Raw genomic sequence first — 22,597 nt, 5'->3', positions numbered from 1 at the left:
GTGGAGTGAAGAAAACGCTCGCAGCGTTTGGGACTGCTTAGTTTAATAATAATAATAATAATAATAATAATAATAATAATAAAAAAAAAAAATAATACCCCGCCCTTCCCGGCCGGAGCTGAGCTCAGGGCAGCTAACATCAATAAAATCACAGTGAAATAGAGGGAAAGGGGGGGGGGAGAAAAATAAAAAAACCAATTTAAAATACAGGTTAAAATGCAATTTAAAATGCAGCCTCGTTTTAAAAAGTAGCCGGATCATAAGGGGAGGGAAGCATAAGGGTCAGACTGAGTCCAAACCAAAGGCCAGGCGGAAGAGCTCTGTCTTGCAGGCCCTGCGGAAAGATGTCAAGTCCCGCAGGGCCCTAGTCTCTTGTGACAGAGCGTTCCACCAAGTCGGGGCCAGTGCTGAAAAGGCCCTGTCCCTAGTTGAGACCAATCTAACCACCTTGCGACCTGGGACCTCCAAAATGTTGGCATTTGTGGACCTCTCCATGGGGCATACCAGGAGAGATGGTCCCATAGGTACATGGGTCCTAGGTTGCATAGGGTTTTTAAAGGTTAAAACCAGAACCATAAACCTGACCCTGTACTCCATTGGCAGCCAGTGCAGCTGGTACAGCACCGGATGAATGTGATCTTGTAGCGAGGACCCCGTAAGGAGCCTCGCCACAGCATTTTGCACCCGCTGGAGTTTCTGGGTCAGTCTCAAGGGCAGCCCCACGTAGAGCGAATTACAATAATCAAGTCTGGAGGTGAGCATCGCGTGGATCACAGTGGCTAGGTCAGGGCGAGAAAGGTAAGGGACCAACTGCTTAGCATGGCGGAGATGGAAAAATGTTGCTTTGGCTGTTGCTGCAACCTGCGCCTCCATGGAAAGGGAGGCATCGAAGGTTACACCCAAATTCTTGACAGAAGGCGCTGGCACTAATTGGGCCCCCGCATGAGACAGGAGTTGGCCCCCCCAACCCCATGCCATCCCAACCCAGCCAGAGGACCCCTGTCTTCGAAGGATTTAACTTCTTCCAGCTCCCACGTAACCATCCAGCCACAGCTTCCAAGCATCTGGTCAGTGTGTCCGGGGCCGAGTCAGGGCGGCCGTCCATCAACAGATAGAGTTGGGTGTCATCAGTTTAGAGAAAAGGCGGCCAAGAGGCCACATGATAGAAGTTCATAAAAATGATACGCGGTACTCAGAAACCAGATAGAGAAAGGTGTTTTCCCCCCTCCCTCTTTCGTAACACTAGAACACGGGTAGGCAAACTAAGGCCCCGGGGGCCAGATGTGGCCCAATCACCTTCTCAATCTGGCCTGCGGATGGGCCAGGAATCAGCGTGTTTTATCGTGAGGATAATGTGTCCTTTTATTTAAAATGCATCTCTGGGTTATTTGTGGGGCACAGGAATTCGTTCATTTAGGGGTTTTTTCAAAATATAGTCCGGCCCCCCACAAGGTCTGAGGGACAGTGGGCCGGCCCCCAGCTGAAAAAGTTTGCTGACCCCTGCACTAGAACTTGTGGGCACCCCATTAAGCCGCATGTTGGACGATTTAGGACAGATAGTTAAACTACGGAACTCCCTGCCACCAACGTAAAGGTAAAGGGACCCCTGACCATTAGGTCCAGTCGTGACTGACTCTGGGGTTGCGGCGCTCATCTCGCTTTACTGGCCGAGGGAGCTGGTGTACAGCTTCCGGGTCATGTGGCCAGCAGGACAAAGCCGCTCCTGGCGAACCAGAACAGCGCATGGAAATGCCGTTTACCTTCCCGCCGGAGCGGTACCTATTTATCTACTTGCACTTTGACGTGCTTTCGAACTGCTAGGTTGGCAGGAGCGGGGACCGAGCAATGGGAGCTCACCCCGTTGCGGGGATTTGAACCGCCGTCCCTCTGATCGGCAAGCCCTAGGCTCTGTGGTTTAACCCACAGCGCCACCCGCGTCCCATTGCCACCAACATAGATGGCTTCAAAAGAGGACTGGGCAAATCCATGGAGGAGAAGAGGGCTATCAGTGGCTCCTAGCCAGCATCCTGTCCCCACAGTGGCCCCTCTCCTCCACAAATCTGATCCTCTTTTAAAGCCATCTAAGTTAGTGGCTCCAGTGGCAGGGAGTTCCACAGTTAAACTCTGCACTGCGGAAAGATGGACTTCCTTTTATCTTTCTGGAATATTCCAACGTTCGGCTTCACAAATCTTCATACGGCATCTGTGTTTAACTGCAGGAGGAGGTGGAAACGAGGATCCTCATTTGCTCAGGGGGCAATTTATCTGCAGGAGGGGACCCCCCCCTGCAAAAAAAGCCTCGCACGTTTTTTCACGTTGTCTTGGGCTCTCACCGCCATCTTCCTCCCCTGCAACAACTGGATGCTGTAGCCGTACACCTCGACGTAGACCTCGCGCAGGAAGGAGAAGCTTTGGAAAGGGAAGCGGCGGCGGTTCCTGCCCGCTACGGAGAGGGGTTCGAGAGACTCCGGAAGGTCACCCAGGGTCCTAGTCAATGTGTAAGTGGAGCGCCCCTGGAAGTGATGGGCGAAGTTGTCGAAAGTGTTGTAGTGGGGGTCTCCGGAAATCACGCACTGGTGGAATCCTGGGAAGAAGGAGAGCCAAGTTAGGAAAGTAAAAAGTTGCGGGTGAGTATTCTGCACATGCTCAGAGGAAACGCCCTTACTGTGTCTCGAGGCCAAGCCTTTGCATTGCTATTTTTCGAATACAGTGGTGCCTCGCAAGACGAAATTAATTCGTTCCGCGAGTCTCTTCGTCTTGCGTTTTTTCCCTGCTCCGACATGGGAATTGTTCCTGAAGAAATGCTTCTCACAGGCAGATGCTCCCTCCGACCACCTGACGCATCTGTTTACCCACCTACCTATTTGGCCTCCCACCGATCCTGACGAAATAGCCAAGCTAATAGCTCAGCTGAAACCGGGTAAAGCCCCAGGGCCCGATCTGATCCCTGCTGAAGCCATTAAACTACACCCAAAATGGTGGGCTGGCATCTTGGCCAAAACCTTTGATGCAATCAACGCTTCTGGCCTCATCCCCAAAATATGGAAGGTGGCCATTATAGTACCAATTCATAAAAAAGGTTCTCCAATGGAGCCGGAAAACTACCGTAACATCAGCCTCCTTTCGATCATAGGGAAAATTTATGCCAGCTTTTTGCTGACTAAACTATTGCGATGGGTAGATGAGACTAATCAGATTGGCCACGAACAAGCAGGGTTCAGAATTAAACGCTCTACAACCGATCATGCGATAGTTCTTTACCATCTGGCACGAAAGTACTCCTCTCCTCCCCGGGGCTACCTCTGTGCTGCCTTCTTAGACCTAAAGGCAGCCTTTGACAGCGTTCCTAGAAATATTCTATGGGAGAAACTTGCGAAACAGGGCATTGATAGAAGACTCCTATGGCTTATAAGTCAGCTCCACGAAGGTACCCTTGCTAGAGTGAGACTTAATCCTGCGGGCGACCTCACAAATTCGATACCAATAAACAAGGGAGTGCGCCAAGGATGTATATTGGCTCCCTGTCTATTCAACCTATTCATCAGCGACATGCGAGCACCCCTAGTTAACTCATCTCCAAGTACACACGCGCCTAGACTTGCGGATTACCGCTGCCCACTCCTTTTATATGCGGACGACGCGGTAATTCTATCTTATACACGTGTTGGACTAACCAGAGCTTTGAAGATCTTTGCCACGTATTGTCAACTCAACCAATTAACCATCAACCATGTTAAATCCAAGATTCTGATTTTCTCCAGAAGCCGGAGATTATACGAATGGAAGCTTGGTGGAGCAAAAATAGAGCAAGTCCTAAAATTTCAATACCTAGGAGTTATTTTTCAACACAATTTGGGGTGGAAAGCTCAAATTCAACACCTACTTAACAAGGCCAAAACTCTGTCATATGCGCTCCTCCGATTCTTTTTTTCGGATGGAGCTTTGCATGTTCCCTCGGCCCTAAAGGTGTTCAAGGCAAAAGTGATTGCCGTGCTTGCTTATGCTGCCCCGCTTTGGGCCGTGATGACAGATCTTGCTCCTCTTGAGACACTGCAAAATCAGTTCCTACGTCGGCTCCTAATGCTCCCCCTGTGCGTAAGCAACGCAGCCATGCGACTAGAACTGAAGATCGCATCCTTAGAAACTTGCCTGTGGAAGCAAGTCTTCAATTATTGGTTATCATTGTGGCATAGACTACCAAACCACTACCTTGTCCAATGCTTATGGCGAGATGAATTCTCTAGCCTTTGGACTAGTAGAATTCATGCCAAACTCCTGAGTTATGGAATCTCTCCTTCAGATTCCCTAAAACTAGACCAAATTACTGCTCAAAGACTGATCCGCCAAAGACTGGATGACATCGATCTACAGCGAAATTATATGCTGGGGGGAGGTGTTTGTTCGCCCCAGAACATTGGTATCACTTTAACTTACTGCGTTCCATCATACCTCTCCTCCCTTTCGACTGTTGCCCATAGACTGGCCTTCACCAAAGCGAGGTTCAACGTTTTTCCCTCCAACGTCCTGAGACATAGATTCTCAAAGGGCCAAGCCCCCGCCACGTGCGAATGTGATAAGGAGACGCCGGAGTCGCTCCAGCACATCATGTTCACTTGCCCCCTGTTCAATGTGCCACGGGCAAATTTGTTGGGATCAATCATACAGAAACTTGAGGGTACCCCACCAAAATTCCACCTTGCTCAAACCTTGCAGGATAAGGATACTCATACGACCCTGAAAGTGGCTAGGTTCCTGGTCGCTGTCCTTACCCAAAAGCGACGCCAAGGAGCACTACAAGCTAACTAAGGCGTAGTATGCCATTCTATTTTATAGTATTTTATTGTTATAGTGGTGTTTTAGCGGCTGTTTTTTTTCCCCACGTGCACAAGCTGTTATTTATGTGTTGTTTTTACCTGTATGGGCCTATGGCCGTAATAAATACTGTTGTTGCGTTTTTTTCGTCTTGTGAAGCACGGCTATTAGCGGCTTAGCGGATTAGCACTATTAGCGGCTTAGCGGCTTAGAAAAAGGGGGGGGGGGGAGGGAAAAAACTCACAAGAACTCGTCTTGCGAAACGTCTTGCGAAGCAAGCCCATAGGGAAATTCGTCTTGCGAAGCACCTCAAAAGACAGAAAACTCTTTCGTCTAGCGAGTTTTTAGTCTTGCGAGGCATTCGTCTTGCGGGGCACCACTGTAATAATAATAATAATTTATTATTTATACCCCACCCATCTGGCTGGGTTTCCCCAGCGACTCTGAGCGGCTTCCAACACAATATTAAAATACAGTAATGCCTCAAACATTAAAGCTTCCCTAAACAGGGCTGCCTTCAGATGTCATCTAAAAGTCTGGTGGTTGTTATCTTTGACATCTGGTAGGAGGGCGTTCCACAGGGCGGGTGCCACCACCGAGAAGGCCCTCTGCCTGGTTCCCTGTAACTTGGCTTCTCGCAGGGAGGGAACCACCAGAAGGCCCTCGGAGCTGGACCTCAGTGTCTGGGGGTGGAGAAGCTCCTTCAAAATGTTAATTGGGGGTGGTGGAATGCAAAAATAAATTTAATACGACCAACTGATACCCCTAAATGTAAACCATATTTTATATATATGAATGAACCCTAAACTGGTACCATCCAGGTATCTTGGACTGACATTCCCATCAGTCCCACCTGTACTTTTTCTCAAAAATCTGAAGCCTATATCACTGACAACCTTTCTGAGTGAATATCGGCAGGATTTTCAATTCCTGACAAATACAGTTTTCTCCCTCCGTAATAAGGCCATGGCGTTCTCGGAAACAGCCATTCCTTCCGGAATCACAGCCCTTTTTGACAAGGCCCCCATTGCAGGGGAGATTCCCCCACCCTTTCTGTCAACCGATGGGCACCTATGGATTCTCCCTGTTCTTGGCAACGCAGCATCTTTCTCAGCACCAACACCAGTGCCAAGTTAGGCTCTAAAGGTAAAGGTAAAGGTACCCCTGCCCGTACGGGCCAGTCTTGACAGACTCTGGGGTTGTGTGCCCATCTCACTTAAGAGGCCGGGGGCCAGCGCTGTCCGGAGACACTTCCGGGTCACGTGGCCAGTGTGACATCGCTGCTCTGGCGAGCCAGAGCCGCACACGGAAACGCCGTTTACCTTCCCGCTGGTAAGCGGTCCCTATTTATCTACTTGCACCCGGAGGTGCTTTCGAACTGCTAGGTTGGCAGGCGCTGGGACCGAGCAGCGGGAGCGCACCCCGCCGCAGGGATTCGAACCGCCGACCTTTCGATCGGCAAGCCCTAGGCGCTGAGGCTTTAACCCACAGCGCCACCTGCGTCCCGTAAAATTAGGCTCTAGGTCTGCACAATTAACACACAATAAACGCCCTAACGCAACATCGCCACCGAAAAGAGAAACACAGATTTTGTGCTGCTTGGAAAGTGATGGGGAGAACTACTTGAAATGAATGAATGAATGATCAACGGGAAGACCAGCGGGTGCAGAATGCCATGGCGAGACTACTCACGGGGTCCTCGCTGCGGGATCACATTCACCCGGTGCTATACCAACTGCACTGGCTCCCGGTAGAGTACAGGGTCAGGTTTAAGGTGCTGGTTTTGACCTTTAAAACCCTATGTGGCCTAAGACCCTCGTACCTATGGGACCGCATCTCTTGGTATGCCCCACGGAGGACCTTAAGGAGGAGATAAGGGATGCTAGCGATAAAGGAGGCTGCCTGGGAAGGGGGAGGTAAAAGCCCATGGATCCTCAGGATTTTTGCATTGGGTCACCCCAAACTCACCATCCGATCACATGTCTGTGGCCACAGCATGAACCACAAAAATCATACATCCACTGTTTTGTTCAGAATGTATTTTTTCCCTTGTTTTCCTCCTCTAAATATTGGTGCGTCTTATGGTCAGGTGCGTCTTGTGGAGCGAAAAATACGGTAGTCTCCAAGGGCTGCCCCAGAGTAGAGTGCATTGCGGTAGTCCAGCCTAGGCAGCTGGAGAACTACAGTGGTGCCTCGCAAGACGAAATTAATCCGTTCCGTGAGGCTTTCGTCTAGCGGTTTTTGCGTCTTGCGAAGCAAGCCCAGTGACAGCTTAGCGGATTAGCGCTATTAGCGGTTTAGCGGCTTTTAGCGGATCAGCTGATAAGCGGCTTAGCGGCTTAGGAAAAGGGGGAAAAAAGGGAAAAAACCCTGCAGGAACTCGCAAGACATTTTCGTCTTGCGAAGCAAGCCCATAGGGAAATTCGTTTTGCGAAGCGCCTCCAAAACGGAAAACCCTTTTGTCTAGCGGGTTTTCCGTCTTGCGAGGCATTCGTCTCGCGGGGCACCACTGTAGTTCCTTTCCCAACGGCTGGATAGACTGACCCTGGACTGACTGCTCTTCCAGATCCCCCCTCTCCGCCATCTTAGCCCCCCCCCCCCCCGCTGTCACCACTTCCCACTCACTGGTTGGGCGGCAGTAGTGAAGCCCCGCGGTACTGAGGGCGCACACGGACCCAGCCAGGCACCGGAAGGGCTGGCAGGTGATGTTCCCGTTCCCGAAGCAGGTGCAGCGTTCGAGGCAATTGGCCGCCACCCAGGTTTCTCCAGGCTGCAAAGGCAGAGGGGAGGCAGTTAGGGGGCTGTGTCAAGACCCGTCCCCAACTCTGCAAGGCAGGTCTTATGTACTGAGTTGCATAGGATCCAGAATGCAGCAGTCTGATTGGTCCTAGAACAATAGGATTCAGAATGCAGCAGTCTGATTGGTCCTAGAACAATAGGATTCAGAATGCAGCAGTCTGATTGGTCCTAGAACAATAGGATTCAGAATGCAGCAGTCTGATTGGTCCTAGAACAACAGGACCCAGAATGCAGCAGTCTGATTGGTCCTAGAACAATAGGATTTAGAATGCAGCAGTCTGATTGGTCCTAGAACAATAGGATCCAGAATGCAGCAGTCTGATTGGTCCTAGAACAACAGGACCCAGAATGCAGCAGTCTGATTGGTCCTAGAACAATAGGATTCAGAATGCAGCAGTCTGATTGGTCCTAGAACAACAGGACCCAGAATGCAGCAGTCTGATTGGTCCTAGAACAATAGGATTTAGAATGCAGCACTCTGATTGGTCCTAGAACAATAGGATCCAGAATGCAGCAGTCTGATTGGTCCTAGAACAACAGGACCCAGAATGCAGCAGTCTGATTGGTCCTAGAACAATAGGATTCAGAATGCAGCAGTCTGATTGGTCCTAGAACAATAGGATCCAAAATGCAGCAGTCTGATTGGTCCTAGAACAATAGGATTCAGAATGCAGCAGTCTGATTGGTCCTAGAACAATAGGATTCAGAATGCAGCAGTCTGATTGGTCCTAGAACAATAGGATTCAGAATGCAGCAGTCTGATTGGTCCTAGAACAATAGGATTCAGAATGCAGCAGTCTGATTGGTCCTAGAACAACAGGACCCAGAATGCAGCAGTCTGATTGGTCCTAGAACAATAGGATTTAGAATGCAGCACTCTGATTGGTCCTAGAACAACAGGACCCAGAATGCAGCAGTCTGATTGGTCCTAGAACAATAGGATTCAGAATGCAGCACTCTGATTGGTCCTAGAACAATAGGATTCAGAATGCAGCAGTCTGATTGGTCCTAGAACAACAGGACCCAGAATGCAGCAGTCTGATTGGTCCTAGAACAATAGGATCCAAAATGCAGCAGTCTGATTGGTCCTAGAACAATAGGATTCAGAATGCAGCAGTCTGATTGGTCCTAGAACAATAGGATTCAGAATGCAGCAGTGTGATTGGTCCTAGAACAACAGGACCCAGAATGCAGCAGTCTGATTGGTCCTAGAACAATAGGATTCAGAATGCAGCAGTCTGATTGGTCCTAGAACAATAGGATTCAGAATGCAGCAGTCTGATTGGTCCTAGAACAATAGGATTCAGAATGCAGCAGTCTGATTGGTCCTAGAACAATAGGATCCAGAATGCAGCAGTCTGATTGGTCCTAGAACAATAGGATCCAGAATGCAGCAGTCTGATTGGTCCTAGAACAATAGGATCCAGAATGCAGCAGTCTGATTGGTCCTAGAACAATAGGATTCAGAATGCAGCAGTCTGATTGGTCCTAGAACAATAGGATTCAGAATGCAGCAGTCTGATTGGTCCTAGAACAACAGGACCCAGAATGCAGCAGTCTGATTGGTCCTAGAACAATAGGATTCAGAATGCAGCAGCCTGATTGGCCCTAGAACAATAGGATTCAGAATGCAGCAGTCTGACTGGACCTAGAACAATAGGATTCAGAATGCAGCAGTCTGATTGGTCCTAGAACAATAGGATCCAGAATGCAGCAGCCTGATTGGCCCTAGTACAATAGGATTCAGAATGCAGCAGTCTGATTGGTCCTAGAACAATAGGATTCAGAATGCAGCAGTCTGATTGGTCCTAGAGCAACAGGACCCAGAATGCAGCAGTCTGATTGGTCCCAGAACAATAGTGTCCAGAATGCAGCAGTCTGATTGGTCCTAGAACAATAGGATTCAGAATGCAGCAGCCTGATTGGCCCTAGAACAATAGGATTCAGAATGCAGCAGTCTGATTGGTCCCAGAACAATAGTGTGCAGAATGCAGCAGTCTGATTGGTCCACAGGAGCCACCCAATCCAGCTCCAGGTGGAAGTGAATCCGCAACCTGATTGGCCGACAGGAGAATCCTGGAATTAGCCAATAACGTGCGGCCCATTGTGTAAATGATGTATATAAAGCAGACATTCTGGGGGAACTTCCATTCCTCCTCACCACTATGAGCTGAGTAAAGAGCATGAAATCCACTCTCGACTCAGAGTATATTTCAGCAGGTCATGTTTCTCCCATCGCCCAACGGAGGCTTGACCTCAAACCATCACGTTTAATAAATGATTTGCAGAAGCTATTGTGAGAGTGGCAGCTTCTTCGTTATCTGGGCTTCTTCATCTGGCTTCTCTTAGGAGCATCAGCCCGACGGCAACCAAGCCCCATGTTCCGCACTACTATTCCCATCAGCCCCAGACTCTTAATCTGAGGGTCCTGTGTTCGAGTCTCACACTGGGCAAAAGTTTCCTGCGTTGTGACTCTTACAATTCTACGGCTGCCGGCCGGCTGCTGCGACCACGCTGGGAGTCCCCTTCCACTTACGTTGTAGTACTCGTTCTGGGTGCTCAGGCACCCGCAGTCCCGCATCAAGACGCAGCTGTCGTCGCTCAGCACGTAGCCCCGGTCGCAAGCACACCCCTCCACGCAGGTCGTGGGGCGCTGGCAGCTGGCTGGGGTGTAGAGGTTGGAGCAGGTGGCCGGGCAGGGAGAGGAGCACTCGGTGTAGTGGCTGTGAGCCGGGCAGGGCAGGGCTGCAGGGGGAGGAAGGGGGAGGTAGGGAAGAGGAGACGGCGGCTTTTAGGAATAGAGGTATTTTCTACGTACAGTGGTGCCTCGCAAGACGAAATTAATCCGTTCTGTGAGGCTCTTCGTATAGCGGTTTTTTTGTCTTGCGAAGCAAGCCCATTGACAGCTTAGCGGATTAGCGCTATTAGCGGTTTAGCGGCTTTTAGCGGATCAGCTGATAAGCGGCTTAGGGCTTAGGAAAAGGGGGGGAAGGGAAAAACCCCCGCAGGAACTTGCAAGACATTTTCGTCTTGCGAAGCAAGCCCACAGGGAAATTCGTTTTGCGAAGCGCCTCCAAAACGGAAAACCCTTTCGTCTAGCGGGTTTTCCGTCTTGCGAGGCGTTCGTCTTGCGGGGCACCACTGTACAGCAACAAAGGAAGAACATATCAGCATGGCTCTTTTAGGTGCTAATAGGTCGCTTTCCCCCGCAATCAGCTGGGAGCATAAAAAAGCAAGGGTTTGCTATGGCACCTGCTCCTTACGTTGAGAGCGCTCTTATACTGCGGATTTCCTCCCAAAGAACCCTGGGAACTGCGCTGAGCTCACCGAGCTACAATTCCTAGCACCCTCAACAAAAAAAAGTTTTTATTGATTTATTGGTTGAATGTATACCCCTTCCTCCAAAAACACCCCTGGGAACTGTATTTTATCAGGGGCGCTGACCACACCGAGCTACAATTCCCAGCGCCCTCAACAATTTGATTGATTGATTGAGTTACAATTGAAAATATTTTTTCATCCAGTGATCTCAGGGGTACCAGACACAGTATCCTTCAGCCCCCAAATATTTCTACATTTTCTTGGATTTCCCATGACTGTCAAAAGTGTTTTAATAGTGCTTTAAATGTTCTATGGGGCCGTGACCTTTAGTAGTACTATGCCATCCACCAATGCCCTGGATCTTACAAATAGTACCATATTTTTTGCTCTATAAGGCTCACTTTTTCCCTCCTAAAAAGTAAGGGGAAATGTGTGTGTGTCTTATGGAGCGAATGCAGGCTGCGCAGCTATTCCAGAAGCCAGAACAGCAAGAGCGATCGCTGCTTTCACTGCACAGCGATCCCTCTTGCTGTTCTGGCTTCTGAGATTCAGAATATTTTTTTTCTTGTTTTCCTCCTCCAAAAACTAGGTGTGTCTTGTGGTCTGGTGCGTCTTATAGAGCCAAAAATATGGTAATTGAAAGTTGATCCCGTACAGCAAAAAAGATCCCCTGCCTCTTTAATTAAAAGATTCCTGCTTCTACAATTGCTTCTACAATTGCTTCTACAATGTTCTGCTTCTACAATTGCTTCCAGCTTTGCAGCAAGGCTTCTCCATGAGGAACCCCTTTAGCAGCTCATCAAACAGCCCTGAGCTTGCAAGCCTCTCGAGCGAGGCCTCCTCACTGTTAGAATTCCTGCTCCATGATTGCAGTCATGGGATTGTTGTCTGTTACATGACGGTATATGTTTTGACTCCAAGAGACAGGATGTTTGTGTTCCTGTGTTCCGTGAAGTGGGACTAATGTCCTTTTTCTCTTTGCTGTCTGATGCTGCCAGAGAGAGAGGGAGCCATGTTGCAGTGCTCTGTGTGTTTGTATGTAAATAAAGTAGATTAGCCAAAATGCTAGGGTGGCGCTGTGGGTTAAATCACTGAGCCTAGGACTTGCCGATCAGAAGTCGGCGGTTCAAATCCCCGTGACGGGGTGAGCTCCCGTCGCTCGGTCCCTGCTCCTGCCCACCTAGCAGTTTGAAAGCACGTCAAAGTGCAAGTAGATAAATAGGTACCGCTCCGGCGGGAAGGTGAACGGCGTTTCCGTGCGCTGCTCTGGTTTGCCAGAAGCGGCTTAGTCCTGCTGGCCACATGACCCGGAAGCTGTACGCCGGCTCCCTCGGCCAATAAAGCGAGATGAGCGCCGCAACCCCAGAGTCGGCCACGACTGGACCTAACGGTCAGGGGTCCCTTTCCCTTTCCCTAGCCAAAATGCTGAGTTGCTGAGGTCTGTCATGCAAGAACTGTGCAAACTCTGCGGATCCCTAAGTGTGCCGGTGTCGGTTGGCATCGGTCGCTGTGATGTTCGGGCTGAAGAAGGCTTTTGAAGCTCCCGATTGATTGACCAGGAGGGAAGGAACATGCCAGTTGGGCATGTGTCTCTGCCAGGGGTCCTACTCAAGTGTAGGCTGAACTCCTGACACTCAGTGTGAGCTACTTTGGGGGGCCTTTGACTCACGGCAGAAGGTGCTGTTCCTCCAAGAGATGCTGTCCACGCCTTGGCTCTTGCAGGCCTCCACGTAGGATTGGATGTTGTCGCAGAGCACGGAGGCCATGCCCTGGTACTCGCACATGTCGTACAGGCAGTTCTGGAAGAAGGGCTGGGGGTCGATGGTGCCGTGGCAGGGCTGGTACTTGGGCCCCAGAATCTCACGGCACTGGCCGCGAAGGCGCTCCATCTCCTGGGCTGTGCAGGGGGGCTCCAGGTCCTCGCGGTTGTCTGGCTGGCAGCTGGGGGCCGAAGGAGGGAGCGAAGGTGTTGTTTGTTCATTTTACATGTAACAGAACCACGGAACCCAAGGGTCATCTAGACCAACCCCTCCCCAGCAATGCAGGAATCACAACTTTAAAAAATTGTACCCCACCTATGCTCCCTCAATGAGCTTAAGGTGGCGTACATAGTTCTCCCCACCCCCATTTTATTCTCACAACGACCCTGCAAGGGAGGTAAGGCTGAGAGTCATCCAGGGAGCTTCGTAGTGTCTGAGTGGAGATTCGAACCCTGGTCCCTCCCAGGTCCTAGTTTGACCCTCTGACTGATGGGAGGGGGAAAGAACTGGTCTGGGAAGAACTTAACTCCAGTGGCGTAGCGTGGGTTGTCAGCACCCGGGGCAAGGCAAGTAATTTGCGCCCCCTAACCCGTGGATTTGCGCCCCCTAACCCTAACCCCCAGATGTTGCGCCCGGTGCGGCCGGCCCCCCCCCTGCACCCCCCACACTACGCCACTGCTTAACTCGCCCGTCATTAATCACACAACATAGATGATAATGTTCCACCCTTCTTCATCAGGCCCTTGGTCGCCCTTGTGGCAGCCATTTTGTGTTTCGCCACCGCCACAGTGGCATTTTGTGACTGCCGCCCGCGGCAACCTCCTCAAAACCCTTGCTGTGCACACGGGCCCTCAAAGGCAGCCCAAGGGAGTTAATAATAATAATAATAATAATAATAATAATAATAATAATAATAAATTTTATTTATACCCCGTGCATAGCTGTCAACCGTCCCTTATTTGGCGGGACAGTCCCTTATCCGAGCGCCGTGTCCTGCTGCTGTCCCTTATTGATGATGTCTCTTAAATTTCCCGGATTTCAAAGGAAGCAGCTCGTCTCCCTCCCTCCCTCCCTGCCGGCCAGGGAGGAGGGAGGCTCCAACTGTGTTGCTCGGCTGCGTTGCTCACCCAATAAGGAGTCTGAGAACGACTGGGGGGGTGGAGCTTGCATGCCTTGTGCCAATCAAATCGGCCGCGTTGCCTGGGGACTCGCCTTTGCTCAGCGCTTCCCAGCGGAGAGGGGACGGTGGTTTTCCTTGCTGCATCCCCTTTGCCGGGTTGCTGCGCTGTGGGAACCACCACTTGAGGCTTCGTTTGGCTGCTGGCTGGGCTTTCTGCCTTTGGCTCGGAGGGGCTCCAGAAGTTGATCATAGCTGTGCTCTGAAAATCCCTTATTTTGGCTGCTGATCCCTTATTTTCAAGGCTGCTGGTCCCTTATTTTCAAATCTGTAAGTTGACAGCTATGAGGTCCCCGCCCTCCCTGGCCAGAGTGCTCTAGGCCGCGCCATCGCACGCCCCTGCCTCCTCACCCTGGGTCAGCGTCTCCCGGTGCCTTCCAGCTGTTTCCAAACTGACTGGCATTGGTGGCCAAGTGCCCGTTCGGCATCAGGAGGTCATCTCCGCTCTGGTTGTTGAAGCTGCCGCACATCCCACACACCTGGGGACAAGAAGGGGTAATGGCCTTTGTGCAGGATGCATTAAATAGTCAGGGAGACGGAAAACCAACAGGGAGGCTCTCGGGGCGCAGGTGGGATCCAGAAATCATTTAGACTTGGAGACAAAAGCAGGTTTGTCCCTGTTTCCCATGGGTTTCTGATAGCTTTAAGGAGCAGGTTTTCACAGGGGGAAATGGTGGGCAGAAATAAAAAGTGCTTGGAAACAGACCGGAAAAGTTTAAAGCGCAGAGGAAAATTTGTGTAGGTGCCCAGGATGATAAACAAAGCAAAACTGGTCAAAAAAAGATGGCGAGGGGGTTTCAGAGGGGAATGGGCATGTGGTAGGGAGGAGGAGAGGGTCAAAGGGATAGGTGGGCTGGGTGACCAGCTGCATATGGAGGAAAAACTTAAACACATTGCAGGATTCCCCAAAAATAGGCCAGAGGCAATTGTACTTCATCCAGCAGAGCTCTACTGCTACTGAAGGCAAATGAGCATAATGGTCACAAATCCCAACACATTCAGGATTGGCGCTGTCCATAAAAAATCCAGTTGCAGCAAACTTCAAACTTACAACTTATAAGAAGACTAAAACTAAGCACTACAGGGACGCAGGTGGCGCTGTGGGTTAAAGCCTCAGCGCCTAGGGCTTGCCGATCGAAAGGTCGGCGGTTCGAATCCCTGCGGCGGGGTGCGCTCCCGCTGCTCGGTCCCAGCGCCTGCCAACCTAGCAGTTCGAAAGCACCTCCGGGTGCAAGTAGATAAATAGGGACCGCTTACCAGCGGGAAGGTAAACGGCATTTCCGTGTGCGGCTCTGGCTCGCCAGAGCAGCGATGTCACGCTGGCCACGTGACCCGGAAGTGTCTCCGGACAGCGCTGGCCCCTGGCCTCTTAAGTGAGATGGGCGCACAACCCCAGAGTCTGTCAAGACTGGCCCGTACGGGCAGGGGTACCTTTACCTTTACCTTACAGTGGTGCCCCGCAAGACGAACGCCTCGCAAGACGAAAACCCCGCTAGACGAAAGGGTTTTCCGTTTTGGAGGCACTTCGCAAAATGAATTTCCCTATGGGCTTGCTTCGCAAGACGAAAATGTCTTGCGAGTTCCTGCGGGTTTTTTTCCCTCCCCCCCCTTTTTCTAAGCCGCTAAGCCGCTTATCTGCTTATCCGCTAAGCTGATAAGCCGCTAAAAGCTGCTAAAAGCCGCTAAGCCGCTAATAGCGCTAATCCGCTAAGCCGTCAATGGGCTTGCTTCACAAGACGAAAAAACCGCTAGACAAAGAGAATCTCGGAACGGATTCTTTTCGTCTTGCGGGGCACCACTGTATATACAGAACAGGACATCACACCAGAAGGAAAAGAGATAGAAAAAGAAAGTGAAACCCAGGCTCCTTCTGGCCTGACGATTGTAGTCAGTGTGACCTTGACAGACAGATAATAGAACTAGTTTAAACCAGCTGTACTCAGCTTCTCGGAAGGTATATAACCCAAACAAGAACCTTCTTTCACACAGAGAAGAAACCTTCCAGAACCCTCTAGAATTAAGCAGAACAGGATAGATCTCTACACATCACATCAATACTTTTTGGACGAAGAAATGCAAACTGACACTGGGGATGCAGGTAACAAGAACAGGATGCTGCATCAGGCCCACAGCCCCTCTAGCTGGGGCTTCCAGCAACTGGCCTTCGGAAGCAGAGCGCAGCCATCGCGGCTGAGTCGCCAGTTACCTTGTCAAAGTAAGTTCCAGGCAGCTGGATCTCCAGGTGATGGTTTCCATCAAACTTGACCACCAGCCCGAAATTGGTCTCCAGGACCACGTAGATCCCGCTGGTGGTGACGGAGACCCCAGGAATGCGGCCCTCCACGGGGGTCCGGACACGTTGGCCATCTATCTGTGGTGAGACGGGAGATCGAGGTGGAACGAGGTTGTCTTCATTCATTCATTCATTCCTGTACATCTATATCTCATCTCCCCACCACCCAATAATTTGTTTTTTTTTAATAATATTTACTCGAATTTTAAAAATTACAGAGAGAAAAATTTGAAAAAACAACAAAAAAATAAAAAAGGTACAGAAAATACAATACAAAAATACAAACAGTTGGAAAAAAAAAGAAAAAACAGCTCAAACCTTTACATAACTTTCTTTCCTTTGCTTATTTCCTTGACCTCCTCACACCTCCCTTTTTTGTATTCTAGTTCAATTAGATATTTCAGCAAATCCTTTCCAGCTTTGTTTTTATCCTAATAATTTATCTTAATATACTGTAGTTTTACATTCTCGTCTTTCTCCAATTAAAGAAATCAATTTTTACCTAATCCTTTATATCATTTCTGCTAAAACCACATTACTTCATTCCAACATCCTTCTAACATTCCTTAATTTTGCAATGTTTCTGTAAATAAACTTTAAATTTTTTCCAGTCTTCTTCCACCAAGTCTTCTCCTTGGTCTCGGATTCTGCCAGTCATTTCTGCCAGTTCCATATAGTCCATCACTTTCATCTGCCATTCTTCCCGGGTGGGTAAATCTTGTGTCCCAAGAATTTGTTTAATCCCCTTTTAAAGCACCTTTTAAAGCAGGGACATGGGTGGCGCTGTGGGTTAAACCACAGAGCCTAGGACTTGCCGATCAGAAGGTCGGCGGTTCGAATCCCCGCAATGACGGGGTGAGCTCCCGTTGCTCGGTCCCTGCTCCTGCCAACCTAGCAGTTCAAAAGCACATCAAAGTGCAAGTAGATAAATAGGTACCGCTCCAGCGGGAAGGTAAACGGCGTTTCCGTGCGCTGCTCTGGTTCGCCAGAAGCGGCTTAGTCATGCTGGCCACATGACCCAGAAGCTGGATAATGGCTCCCTCGGCCAATAAAGCGAGATGAGCGCCGCAACCTCAGAGTTGGTCACGACTGAACCTAACGGTCAGGGGTCCCTTTATCCTTTACCTTTATATCCCATCTCCCCACCACCCAATAATTTGTTTAATCCCCTTTTAAAGCCATCTAGGTTTGCTGTCATCACTGCCTCTTGTGGCAGGGAGTTCCATAGTTTAGCTACGCGCTGTGTGAAGAATGACTTTCTTTTTTACCTGTCCTGAACCTTCCGACGTTCGACAGGAGCCCTCCCTGCCCCTCATAAAAACAAAGCAACCTTGCAGACCCCCCCCCACCTCACAAACGACCTCTGCTTCTGCCCTCCCACATTCAGGCAAGGGCCCTTACCAGCACCCGCCGACTTTTCTGCAGGGTGATTGTGGCTCCGGCAACCTCCACGGTCACGAGGCGGAGGTAGGAGGCTTCGGGCTGGCCCCGCTCCTCATTTTTGGCGGTGATGTTGAAGGCCGGGAGGCGGGGGTCGCTGTGGCACAGCGTCACCAAGGTGTAAGTGCAGGTGCCCATGAAGGAGACCATGGTGCCATCGAAAGTGTAGTAGTGGGGGTCGCCGGCCACGTGGCAGGCAGCCACTCCTGGAGGACAAAGGGAGGGGGGTCAGGGAAACAAGGCGTCGGCCCCCTTCTCTTATTATGTTTATCTGTATTATTTAAAGTATGCACGTCCGATGAAGCCCAGCAGGGCAAAACAAGGTATTATTCCAGGAATCCTTGTCTTAAGTTCTTTCGTCTGATACCTGCATGCAGCAACTATATTTTGCAAAGGCATATGTTAAGATCTTTTGTGAAACACGATTTGGAATATCCTATAGGCCCTTCTTTTGAATATGGAAGTCTGGCAGGAAGGAATATGATTACCGTTGGGTTGGAGCCTCCCCAAGTTCTGGTTTTTAACACCAAAGACTACCAAAATGACTGGCAGAGGGGGCATGAAAGAGACTTAAGAGCCTCGGACTTAAGATCTCCGGGTTGATGGTTTTTCGAGATTGATGGAACTATTGCTAGGGGCCGAAACCAGGGAGGGGAGCTGGTTAAAGAAAATTGGGAACTTAAAGTGTATATATTATAATTTTTTTTTTCTTTTAATGAGAGATGGGATAATCGTGGAATGGAATTTTTTTTGGACCCTAGGGGAAACGTTTTAAGAATAAGTTCAGATATATAAGTTCAGATATATAAGTTTTAACGAGAAATAAGATTAAATAAAGTAGAAGTGGATGGTTAATTGGTGAAAGAAGGAATGGAAAATTGCAGTGTATTGGGATAAGATATAAGGATAAAAATAAGATGAGGGATTTGCTGAAATGTCTATATGGATTGGAGTGCAGGGAGGGGAGGTGTGAGGAGGTCAAGGAGATAAGTTAAGAAAGGGAGTTAAGGTTCAACTTGTTCTTTTGTTTTTTGGGATTTTTATTCTTCTTTCTTGGATATGTTTTGTTTTTGTATATTGTGGTGTTTTTTTGTAACCTTTTTAAAAAATTGAATAAACATTATGGGGGAAAAAAAAAGATCTTTTGTATCTTTCGTCTGATACCTGCATACAGCGACTATACTTTGCAAAGGCATATGTGGAACATTACTTTGCTGCAGGGATCCGTTGTCCAGCGGACGCAGCTGGTTCTCGTGTGGTGGTCAGGTGGGATTGCTATGAGGAATTATGAAAAATGAAGCAAGCCATTGTGTCAGCAATGAAAGCATGGCCTTGACTGGGTTCGAGTCATTGACAATAATTTCTGATCAAATCCCACAAGCCACTGCATCTCTGCCCCGTTTTCTCTACTGTTCATTTTCTCTACGCCTGACAGGCACGTATAAGCATTCTAAAACACAGACCGGTTGCTTCACCAGGCATCCTGGGCCATAAAGGTAGGAGGTAACTTGGATGTAGCTTTTGTTAATCTTTAGGTAGATACTATCTGATCACCACCTATCTGATCTCTGAAGAATGGATGCTTTTGAATTCTGGTGCTGGAGGAGACTCTTGAGAGTCCCATGGACTGCAAGAAGATCAAATCTCTCCATTCTGAAGGAAATCAGCCCTGAGTGCTCACTGGAAGGACAGATCCTGAAGCTGAGGCTCCAAGACTTTGGCCACCTCATGAGAAGAGAAGACTGGAAAAGACCCTGATGTTGGGAAAGATGGAGGGCGCAAGGAGAAGGGGACGACAGAGGACGAGATGGTGGGACAGTGTTCTCGAAGAGACCAGCATGAGTTTGACCAAACTGCGGGAGGCAGTGGAAGACAGGAGTGCCTGGCGTGCTCTGGTCCAGGGGGTCACAAAGAGGCGGACACGACTAAACAACAACAGATACTATCTTTCCTTGTCTGTCCTTCCTTTCCTGTTCCCTGACTGTTTATGACCTCTGGGGTTTGCTGAATGCATTCCTCCTTGATTCCTGTTTTATTTAGCCTGAACATGTATGCATGCTCCAAGTAGTTAAAATAATTTCTCTGATCTAACTTTGTACCCACCTGGTAGTTTTTTTGAAATGCTCAGAGGAAATCTGATTGGTTCTTACAAGCGCATTGTTAAAAGTTCTTTCGTGAATAAAACGACCTGGGCTGAGGGGTGGAGAGGATTAGTATTGGCACTTCCTCCCAGAGACTTGCTGGCCAAGCCTCGTGTGTATTTTCTTAATCAGGGTCCAATCCTTCCGTTGCCTTCAGAATGCAACGCTCTGGGAAGGAGGCCAGGAGAGAAAAGGGGGCCTTACCGGTGTCTTGGCAACCCAGGAGCCCCTCGACGGGCTGACACTCCTGGACGGGGCTGCAGCTCCACTCCTCGCAGGTGATGTTGTTGAGAGGTGCACAGGTACAACGCTGGGTGCAGTTGCTGTTCCCCATCCAGCTCTCACCAACCTGAGGAGCAGGGAGGGGGGAGGGTCAGTGAGGAAAGGACCCAGGTGTCCTGCTGTGAACCCCACCCACCGCCCTCCCCCACCTTGAGGAGCACCCAAGAACCTTCACTTCCAGGACCCTAGAGCAGGTTACACGAAGGATCCCCTGGGTAAGAACAGGTGGATCACTGCTCGTGGTTCTGCACCCTACAGAGTGGTGACCCAGAAATGGGTATTTAGGGGAGAAGGGACGCTTGTCTGCCTTGCTTATGCCACTCGCTGAAGCACCATGAGATGAAAGAAGCCAGGAATAAGAGGTCTCTCTTTTCACAAAACCCAGGAATCTTGGGTCATCTGCAGGAGGCAAACCCCTCTGTCCCCCTCCCTCTCGCCAGAAGGTACTGCCCGCTTGGTTCCCCGCACTTCTCACCGGATGGTATTGGCCGCCGGCGTCTGTGCAGCCACACTGGTCCAGGGGGACACACTGGTCTCCGCTGAGGACGAAGCCCTCGTTGCAGACGCAGCCCTCCACGCAGGGCAGGTTGCAGCTGTTCCGGGAGGGGGGCTCCGTGCAGGTGGCAGGGCAGGCTGGGCCACAAGATGTGTAGTTGCTGCCAGGAGGGCAGTTCAGGGCTGGAGGGAGGGAGGAAGGAAGGAAGGAAGGAAGGAAGATTGAATAAAGCAATGATGTTGTCCTCCTTTGAGAAACACATACCAGGACTTGTTTCGATTAATGTCTGCAGGAGACTTTGTGGATATTTAAGTTATAATTAGAAAAGTCTTTATAATTATTCATCAAGGAAACAGCTTATAAGAAGTAGATAAGGAGGCCAGATACAGGATAAAGGAAGTATTTTATTTGCTTGTTTGTATTGTTGTGTGTTATGCTCACTGTATGTTATGTTCACGTTTAATGAGGGCGGATTTGTGTACTAGGGGTGGGGGTTGTGTTATATTGTAAATAAAACTTCCAATTATAAATTTATTAAATAATAAAAAAGAGAGAACAAGAGTTCGTTTATTTATTTTGCAACTCCAGCATATTTTATTGCTTCCTGTTCCCCGTGCATATCACTAACTCCAGCCACGTCAAACAGGAAGCAATAGAGCAGTTTGAACCTACAAACAATAAGCTTTTAATCAAAGGCACAGTAGCCCTTGAAGGCTTTCAAGGGTGCTTTGCTGATCTGAGCAAAGTCCGACACGGCACTTGGGCGATATGGCCGAAAACAAATAAATAAAAGCTACGAATAAGGTCCCAAGGAGCAACAGGGGCACACGGAAGGTTTATCCACAAGATCCCACCGGTGCCACCATTTAGAAAACGGTAGCATGGCAGGCTCTGTAGTGCCTTTGTGATTTGCTGTTATTTTAGCTCATTGCATAAGAATATGAGAAGAGCGTGCAGGATCACACCAAAGAGGGGCCCATTTAGTCCAGTTCTCACAGTGGCCAACCAGGCGCCCCTGTTAGTCTGGCAGCCACAGTCCGGCAGCCAAAAACTGCATTCTCTGGGCCTGGGAACCTGATCACAGCAACTGGGACCCATAACCAGATGTGTGTACGGCCCCTTCGCGTACACAGAGCCCAGGGAGAAACCAGCAAGCAGGAATCTGGGCTCCCCTGTAGTGATCAGGTGGGATTGCTCTGAGGAATTATGAAATATGGAGCAAGCCACTGTGTCCGCGATGAAAGCATGGCGCTGACTGGGTTTGATTCACTGACAATAATTTCTGATCAAATCCCACAAGCCTCTGCATCTCTGGCCATTTTTCTACTGTTCATTTTCTCTACACCTGACAGGCACCTATAAGCATTCTGAAACACAGGCCAATTGCTTCATAAGGCATCCTGAGCCATAAAGATAGGAGGTAACTTTGATGTGGTTTGTTAATCTTTAGGTAGATCTTAAGGGCCAGGAAGAGAGTTCACAAGGAGATGGTAAATACTCTTTCCTTGCCACCCTTCCTTCCTTTCCTGCCTGTTTATGACATCCGGGGTTTTGCTGAATGCATTCCTCTATTCCTGTTTTATTTACCCCAGAATGTATGCATGCTCAAATTAGCTCTTTGTAGTTTGAACTTTAACTTTGTCCCACGTGGGGTTTTTTGAAATGCTCAGAGGAAATCTGATTGGTTCTTACGAACACTGTGTAAAAAGTTCTTTTGTGAATAAAACGACCTGGGCCGAGGGGTGGAGAGGAATTATTATTATATGCACCCCTCCCAGAGTCTTGCTGGTCAAGCCTCGTGGGTATTCTGTTAGTCAGAGTCCAATCCTTCCTTGCTTTGGGAAAGCAACACTCCCCTCCTGCGATTTCCAGCAACTGGGATTCAGGAACATGGCTGGTTCCAGCGGAGGAGGGAAGCCGAGCCATTGCGGCCAGTAGCCACTGTTAGCCCTTTCCTCCTCCGTGAATAGGTCCATTCCTCCTTTAAAGCCATCTGAGTTGGTGGCCAATCCTTGCCTCCTGTGGCAGGGAGTTCCACAGTTCAACTATGAATGATCTGCTTTCCTGAACCTGCTT

The 22,597-nt window shown here is 49.4% G+C and overlaps 1 protein-coding gene and 1 long non-coding RNA gene across 2 annotated transcripts in view; one reads left to right on the top strand and one right to left on the bottom strand.

Annotated features, from left to right (window-relative positions):
• The window catches only part of ZAN (zonadhesin), a 71,174-nt gene that overhangs the window by 13,384 nt on the left and 35,193 nt on the right, over nt 1–22,597 (bottom strand). Inside the window, exons 19-27 of the mRNA XM_079951700.1 lie at nt 20,501–20,703; nt 19,948–20,092; nt 17,564–17,808; nt 16,076–16,240; nt 14,221–14,348; nt 12,602–12,873; nt 10,148–10,356; nt 7,438–7,582; nt 2,334–2,584 (exon numbers count right to left, since the gene is read on the bottom strand). Coding sequence (XP_079807826.1) covers nt 2,334–2,584; nt 7,438–7,582; nt 10,148–10,356; nt 12,602–12,873; nt 14,221–14,348; nt 16,076–16,240; nt 17,564–17,808; nt 19,948–20,092; nt 20,501–20,703 — 1,763 coding nt within the window. The remainder of the gene's footprint in view (nt 1–2,333; nt 2,585–7,437; nt 7,583–10,147; nt 10,357–12,601; nt 12,874–14,220; nt 14,349–16,075; nt 16,241–17,563; nt 17,809–19,947; nt 20,093–20,500; nt 20,704–22,597) is intronic.
• On the top strand, nt 18,862–22,311 carry LOC307202383. The gene is made up of 2 exons (XR_013832872.1): nt 18,862–19,137; nt 21,972–22,311. It is a non-coding gene; the product is annotated as an uncharacterized lncRNA (long non-coding RNA).

This window comes from Podarcis cretensis (genome assembly GCF_951804945.1).
Source record: "Podarcis cretensis genome assembly, chromosome: 13".
NCBI classification, from domain to species: Eukaryota; Metazoa; Chordata; class Lepidosauria; order Squamata; family Lacertidae; genus Podarcis; species Podarcis cretensis.
Note: the sequence above shows the minus strand (reverse complement) of the source record. Positions and strands in the feature narration are given on the sequence as shown.